The sequence below is a fragment of the Neophocaena asiaeorientalis genome, unplaced genomic scaffold (genome assembly GCF_003031525.2).
Source record: "Neophocaena asiaeorientalis asiaeorientalis breed wild unplaced genomic scaffold, Neophocaena_asiaeorientalis_V1.1 scaffold629, whole genome shotgun sequence".
In the NCBI taxonomy this organism is placed as follows: Eukaryota; Metazoa; Chordata; class Mammalia; order Artiodactyla; family Phocoenidae; genus Neophocaena; species Neophocaena asiaeorientalis.
In genome coordinates, this window is record NW_020175468.1 from 1254306 (window position 1) to 1262290 (window position 7985).

At 48.5% G+C, this 7985-nt stretch overlaps 1 protein-coding gene across 1 annotated transcript in view; it reads left to right on the plus strand.

Annotated features, from left to right (window-relative positions):
• The first annotated feature begins 3836 nt into the window (after positions 1 to 3836).
• Positions 3837 to 7985, plus strand: part of LOC112415498 (kallikrein-9-like) — a 5015-nt gene continuing 866 nt past the window's right edge. Inside the window, exons 1-3 of the mRNA XM_024768534.1 lie at positions 3837 to 3879; positions 4066 to 4222; positions 6689 to 6954. Coding sequence (XP_024624302.1) covers positions 3837 to 3879; positions 4066 to 4222; positions 6689 to 6954 — 466 coding nt within the window. The remainder of the gene's footprint in view (positions 3880 to 4065; positions 4223 to 6688; positions 6955 to 7985) is intronic.

Below are 7985 nucleotides of genomic sequence, written 5' to 3' on the forward strand. Positions count from 1 at the left end.
CATGGCCATCCCCTCACCTACTACCGGCTCCAATTCCAGCTCTACCACGTCTCCATTCTCATTCCCTGATCCAACACCCAGACACCCTAAGTCCAACTCCATCCCCACCCCCACCCCAAATTGGCTTTGAAATTTTGTCCTGAAAATTGGGAGGAGGGCTTCTTTCCTGTCCCTGAAACTGTCTCTGTGTAAATATTCCCATGCTAGGGGGTATTATACACAAAATCCAGGCAAAGCTAACAGAAGTTTCAGTGTCTCCACTTAGCCCAGACTTTGGAGTGGTAACATAAGCAGAACACAGGCACAGTAGAAATTTTCCATCCAGCACAGGTTGTTTTGTCCGCTTGCACCCCCCCCCCCCTTTTTTTTTTGGCGTGACTTGTGGGATTTTAGTTCCCCGACCAGGGATCAAACCCCGGGCCCTTGGCAGTGAGAGCACGGAGTCCTAACTACTTCCCTGTTTCCCCTCTCAGACACCAATTTATTTATTTATTTATTTTAAAATACAGTATTTCCGTTTCATTTTATTTTTTTTATTTTTAAATATTTATTTATGGCTGTTTTGGGTCTTCAGTTGCTGTGAGCAGGGGGTGCTCTTCGTTGCGCGGGCTTCTCATTCCAGTGGCTTCTCTTGTTGCAGAGCACGGGCTCTAGGCGCGCGGGCTTCAGTAGTTGTGGCTCGTGGGCTCAGTAGTTGTGGCACGTAGGCTTTAGAGTGCAGGCTCAGTAGTTGTGGCGCACGGGCGTAGTTGCTCTGTGGCATGTGGGATCTTCCCAGACCAAGGCTCAAACCCATGTCCCCTGCACTGGCAGGTGGATTCTTAACCATTGGGCCACCAGGGAAGCCCACACCAATTTATTGAGCACCTGTTGTATGGCAGTCCCGGTGCTGGGCGCTGGGAACACAGTGGTGACCGCAAGGTCCCTGCCCCACAGAGCCCACAGGAGATCGGGGCACAGGCTTTGAGCAGAGACTACACAGCTCTCTTCCACTGACCATCCCCCCACTCCTATTAGCACACCCAGGAAACATCAGTCAGGCTTATCAGCTGAGTTCATTACGCAAGAATCAGAAGCGAAGTAGGTGGGAACTCAAAAACTCGATTCATTTTTAAAGGTAATTCACCCATTCCTTTAGTCACATCATAAATGTTTACTGAGCCATGTCCTATGCCAGGTCTTAGAGATGAATCAGAGTGAGCCCTACCTTCAAGAAGCTGCTAGTCAGATCAGGAAGCCTTACATTCTTGTCATTTGGGTCTCCATTTAAAGGTCACTTCTTCAAGGAGGCCTTCCAGGATTGCCCTGGCTAAAGGGGTGTCCCCCTGTACTCCTCCTCCCTGGCCACTAATCCATTGCTCTGTTTATTTCTTTTGCAGCACATGTTATAGCAAAAATGATCTCATTTATCTGTTTACTCCATAATGGTCTGTCCCCTACTTCCCCTCACCCAGTCAATGTGGGCAGGGACTCTGATTTATTCACTGTGGTTTTCTAAGCACCTGGTCTGATGCTTGACACACAGAAGGCATTTAACACATTGTTGAATTAACAAATAACACAAATTGATCAGTGCTGTAACAGAAGGAGGCATAGGGTGCCCCAAGAGGGCCTAAGGACTCCTCCTGAAGGAAGCGGGGAAGGCTTCTCAGGTGAGGGGATATATGCATGGGGTTTTAAAGGATCAGTAGGAGTTCACCAGGAAGAAAACATATTTCTGTAACTCACTGTGTGACTTGAGCAAAAAACTTGAATGCTCTCTCTACCACAGTTATCCCCACTATGAAATAGAGATTGGTTAGACTCTTGTGAGAATTAAATGAGAAAGCATACATGAAATGTTTAGCCAACTGCCTGGCACAGAGTAAACAGTCAATAAAGTTAGCAATCAAAATGTTCTATAGGGCTTCCCTGGTGGCGCAGTGGTTGAGAGTCCGCCTGCCGATGCAGGGGACATGGGTTCGTGCCCCGGTCTGGGAAGATCCCACATGCCGTGGAGCGGCTAGGCCTATGAGCCATGGCCACTGAGCCTGCGCGTCTGGAGCCTGTGCTCTGCAACGGGAGAGGCCACAACAGTGAGAGTCCCATGTATCTCAAAAAAAAAAAAAAAGTTCTATAAAGCAGTTAGTATGGCACTTAGCACATAGTGGGTATTTAGTCCCTGGTCTCGAGGACTTCTCAGTCTGCAGAGGGTATAAGGCAACTGCAGCCATGGATAATATGTATTATGATGGCGGCAGTGCAGGGCTCTATAGGTGAGGGACAAACATATTTATTGAATGCCTACCACAGTTGTAAGTGCTTCATATGTGTTAATTCACATAATCCTCCCACAACCCCAGTTATTATTGCTACTTAATAGATGGAGCAACTGAGAGAGGTCCAGTGACTTGCCCAAGGTCACACACTTAATAATTACCAGCATTGAGGTTTGGACCCACATGGTCCAGTTCCACAGTCCATGCTCCAAACCACTAAATCATGGTGAGTTGTACACATTCAAGGGGAGCCCAGACCCAGCCTGATAACCAGGCTTACAGCAACAGAAAGTGGAAGAAGCGTGGAAGTGCCCAGGCTGGAAAAGATGGACTCTGCCTGGAGAAATCAGAGAAGGCTTCCTGGAGGAAGGGGCATTTAGGTTGGATCTTGAAGAATGAGTTGGAGTTCACTGGAAAAAGAAAGATGTGGAGAAAGACATTCACTCATTCAACTAACATGTCCTGACACCCGCCCCCACCCCCCGCCCCCATGATCCCAGCCCTGAACAGGATGAGGTGAGGGACACAGAGATGAGTCAGATCTGGGCTTGGCCCTCCAAGGGCTGCCCATCTGGTGAGAAGGAGGGATGGGGGGAGAGGCAGGAAAGATGAGGTGATGGGAAGGACAGTGGAGGGGAGGAGATGGGTGGAAAAAAACAAGACCATGTTCTCAGGACTTAGCCAAGATATGGTGGCATTAAGAGAATGGGAAAAGTGCTTAGTTCCACCTAGGTTGGGCACCTGGATCCTTGGAGTGGTGAGGATTTGAAAAAGGAAGTAGGTTATGACAAGAATGAGTTAACCCAGCTGGAACCATGCTAGGAGGGGCCTCTGTCCTCACGGAAAGGGGCCCAAACCCCCAGTGCAGGGAGGGTTCTGTGGGTGGGTACACATGTGCAGCTCTCTTTGTAGTCTCTGCCACTCCAGACAGTGTTTCTGTCTCTCTTTCCTTATCTCATCCTGCATCCTTCAATGTCTTTATCTCTCTGTTTTGTTTTGTTTTTCTTTCTCCCTCTTTCCCTGCCTCCCCCCATCCTGCCTTCTTGCTTGCCTTTTTGCTCTGAGTCCTGACTCTTTCTCCCACTCCTTGCCTGACTTCTGGGAGGTCCTTCTATGTAAACCTCTAGCCTGCCCAGTGCCTTGGTCCCAGCCCACTGCAGCTACGTTCAAGATAAACTTGCTTCCACCCCAGGACTCCACTTTAGGGATCTTCCTCCTTTCCCTCTTCCTCCTCCAGGCCACAGAATATCCCGTATGTAGATGCTGTAACCAGAAGTCAGGGTTACTTTGGGCTCCTCCCTCTGGTGGACCCCAGAAGGACTATACAACCCAGAGCCCCTCCTCCATTTAGCGGGATTCCCTGATGCTGCAGGCCACCAGCTCATTCTGACAAGTGGTCTCTCTGTGCTGTCTTCCTTCCCAAGGCCCCCAGGGAGGAGGCTTCCCCCTCCCCCTGGAGTACTTCCCAGCCCAGATTAATCACCGGGGCGGCCCCAGGGAGGAGGAATATAGTATGATTTACCGTAAAGAAGCACGGACTTGGAGAGCAGGCTCGAGGACCAAAGCACCCTGGAGGTCATGAGGCTGGGATTCATCTGTGCTCTGCTTTCTCTCCTGGAAGGTGAAGTTCCTGCCGTCCTGCCATCATGCTGCCCCTCCATGGCCCCTCGGCGCCCCTCTACCATGCTCTTTGTCGCCCAGGCGCCCACTCCTGCCCTCTAGGCATCCCATAGGCATCCCAGCATCTGTCCCCAGCCCGCCCAACCTGGCTCTTCACCAACCCTTCTGCCTCTCACCCCCACCCCAGGGCAAAGCTGGGCAGACACCCGAGCCATCGGGGGCAAGGAATGCCGCCCCAACTCGCAGCCCTGGCAGGTCGGGCTCTTCTTCCTCACCCGACTCTTCTGCGGGGCGACCCTCATCAGTGACCGCTGGCTGCTGACAGCTGCCCACTGCCGCAAGCCGTGAGTGACCTGGGCGGGCCACTCTGGTGCGGGGGCTGGAGGTCAGGAAAGGGAGAGAGGGCAGGGAGCCTCGTAGAGGAGGGAGGGAGCTGTGGGCAGGAAGAGCTGAGCCTCCATTTCTGTTCCCCGAAGTTCAACTCTTTAGAATGACAAAATGCCCACTCTCCAAATTCTAGCGTCCAAAAGAATCTGTTGCTAAGAGTGTAAGATTTGCAACGTAGACTCTTAGAAGCCTAGACTCTGACCCAGAAAAATCCAGAGTTGTAGAATCCTAAAATCTTGGATCCAGGAGCTGTTACATTAGCTTCACTAAATTGTAGAATCCTGGATTCAGAGACTGGTAGACTCTGAGAAGCCTGGAGCAGCGCTGTCCAATGGAAATATAGCCCCAATCACAGAGGAAAGTTTTAAGTTTTCTAGTAGACACATTAAAAAAGGTAAAAAAGAAACGAGTAAAATTAATTTTAATAATAGATTTAACTTGCCATCTCAAAATATTATTTCAACATGTAATCATCAATTTTTAAATATTTATGAATGACACAGTTTCGTCTTTTTTTTTTTACACTAAGCCTTGGAAATCAGACATGTATTTTACAAGTATGGCATAGCTCAGTTTGGACTAGCCACATTTCAAGTGCTCAAGAGTTGTGCTGGATAGCGCAACCCTAGAATCTTAGATTCAAACTGTTCTAGCTAGGTTCACTGAGCACAGAAGCTCATAGTCTTAGAATCTCTGAATTACAGTACCCTAGAATACTGTGATCCGTAGAATTCTAGAATCTTGAACCAAGAGAATTCTAGAAGCTTATATTCATACATGTCTAGAATCTGGTGGATTTAGTATCCCAGCATGCTATCATTCAAGATTTCTAAAATCCCCAAAGTTTTAACCAAGAGAATTCAAGAGTTTCAAACTATTCGAATCCTAATCCTTACATTTCTAAAATCAAAGATTTCTAGAATTCTAGAATGATGAAATGCTTGCCTTATTATCCCAGGATATTAGAATTCTAGGTTCTTTGTTTCCTAGATTTCATTCAGATAATTTAAAAATCCTAGACATTTACTTATTTAATTTTGGCTGAGCCAGGTCTTGGTTGAGGTATGCGGGATCTTCGTTGCACCACGAGGGATCTTTTTTTTTTTTTTTTAGTTGCAGCATGCAAACTCTTAGCTGTGGCATGCACGTGGGATCTAGTTCCCTGACCAGGGATCAAACCTGGGACCCCTGCACCGTGAGCATGGCGTCTTAGCCACTGGACCATCAGGGAAGTCCCCCAAATCCTAGACTTTTTGATCCAGAGAAATCGAAAACATTAGAATCTCGAATTCATAAGATTCTAGAACTTGAGCCTCATAGAATTCTGAAATCGTGGATTTCTAAGGTGTTAGAATCTTAGAATTCTAGAATCTTAGATTCTGGGCATTCTAACAGAATTCTGGAATCTACCTGATGCAGAAATCCTTTTTATATTATCTGGGGAAAGGAGCCATCCCTCCTGTTTGAAGTTCTTCCCTCTAGGAATGAAGCACAGAGGCTATGCAGGATGCTGTGTGAGAATTTCCCATCATGCATCACTCCTTGCTGGAGCCTCTTTTAGCTCAGGCCTGTACATCAGGCTAGGAAAACAATGTTCAGGTTTCAGCCCCAAAGACAAAGAAAGGGAGAGGCAGAAATATGGAGGTACAAGAGATTCAGGAACAGGGACAAGTTGGGGCTGGGAGGTGGGGTTGGGACTGGTTTCCCAGACACAGAACCAAGGCAACAAGGTGACAGAGAGGGAAAAGGTAGAAATAACACCTCATACTCCTCAAACCCTGAGTTCTCAGTCATTAGTCTCGTCCCTAATGTCAGAGTCAGAGTCTGGGGGATGGACATATAGACCCCTTGAGGGTCCCCAGCTATCCAGGGCATGAACCCGGAGCAGAACAAGTGGAGTTGGACTGGGACTGCAGTGAGAGGGCTTGAGGCCAGACCTCAGGAAGAAAGGCATTGAGAGATGAGGGATTCGGCAGACAGGGAAAGCCTGAGCCTACAGATGACCCCCAACGTGGGGATTTTCCACATCCCACCCCTTCCATACACACACACCAAAACACAGAAAGCCACTCCCTATGGAAACCACCAGACCTGTGAGGGCAGGGGCGGGGGTCTGTGTTTGGGTGGTAGGTGGAGCCTCCACCTGTCTCCATGGTTCCAGGGGACTCAGGTCACCACTAAGGCTCCAGGTGGGGCAGAGAGGAAGGTGGTTTACTTGACATGGGGCTAGGAAGAGGTGTGAGCTTTTGGGGAGAGGTACAAAGTTAGAGGCAGACAAAGAGCTGGAGTAGGAAGCAGGGGCCCAGAGAGGGCGTGTGGCTTGTGGAGAGTCACACAGCATCCCGGTGGACAGAAGAGAGAGGACAGGGGCTGAGAAGACACCTCACCTTATCCCACCTTGACCTCTGGGACCTGTCCAACAGGTTTCTGTGGGTCCGACTCGGGGAGCACCACCTCTGGAAATGGGAGGGTACGGAGCAGCTGTTCCGGGCCACAGACTTCTTCCCTCATCCTGGGTTCAACCAGGACCTCAGTGCCCACGACCACAATGATGACATCATGCTGATTCGTCTGCCCAGGAAGGCATTACTGGGACCTGCCGTGCAGCCCCTCAAACTCAGCCGGACCTGCGTCTCCCCAGGCACCCAGTGCCTAATCTCAGGCTGGGGGGCCACATCCAGTCCTAAGGGTACAGCCTTGTCCACCACACACACCCTATGTTTCATGCCAGGGCTCTGAATCCCCTCTCTTTTTCTGTCTCTGCTTTTTCATCTCTATGTTCTATCTATCTATCCATATATTTCATCAGATCTAAATGCTATAAATTATAAGATGCATCATTATTCTCCAACCCGCTAAAAACGAGAAAAGGAAAAAAGGTCCCATCTATCCTTGTATGACATCATTTACTGGAAGGCACATCGTGATTTCAGAGATGTTTAAATGTGAAAATATATGCATCTTAGGATTGAAATAAGGTCTACGTCACTCAGAATCACAAATCAGCAAATCCGTTAGTCAAACTTGGCCTCCCACGGCAGTACTGGTTTTCAAAATGTCTTGAAAAAAAAAAAGAAAACCCTTAGTTTGCTGCTGCCAACATTTAAAACCTGAGAGATTTTACATCAAAGCCAAGTTTCCGGATTCGCTTGAAAAATTCAAGACTGGCAATGCTGGGTTCATATTTCTAAAATAATGACCATTGTTGGGCAGAATCAGTGGAGGCTGCCCCCTTCAAACAAGATACAGGTTCTGTGGTCCACTGCAGTTCACCCCCAAGGGCTGCTGTTTCCCTACAAGGCCCCCTCCCCCCACTTTCCCTCTATTTCTATCTAGTCTCTCTAAATCTGTAGCTCTGTCTCTGTCAGTGACCATCTCCCTATAAATGTCTCCTCCCCTTTATCTCACTGCTTTCTCCCTGGATATCTCTGGGTCTGTTTCTCCCTATTTCTTCATTTCCTCCTCTGAGAATCTCTTTCCCCTTAAGAGGTCTCTATCTCCTGCCAAGGTCCCTCTTTTTCTCTGGGTGAGTTATATACGTATCTCTCCTTGTCTCTTGACTCTCTGCGTCTCTCTCTCTCTCTTTGGCCCTCTCCCCATCGTATCCATCTGTTTCTCTTCCATGCTGTCATTCTGTTGCTTTGTCACTTTCTCTTGTTTTTGTCTTGCAGTCTTATGCTGTGGCTCCATGGGTCCATCTTAGGGAAGTGGGGGGGGGGG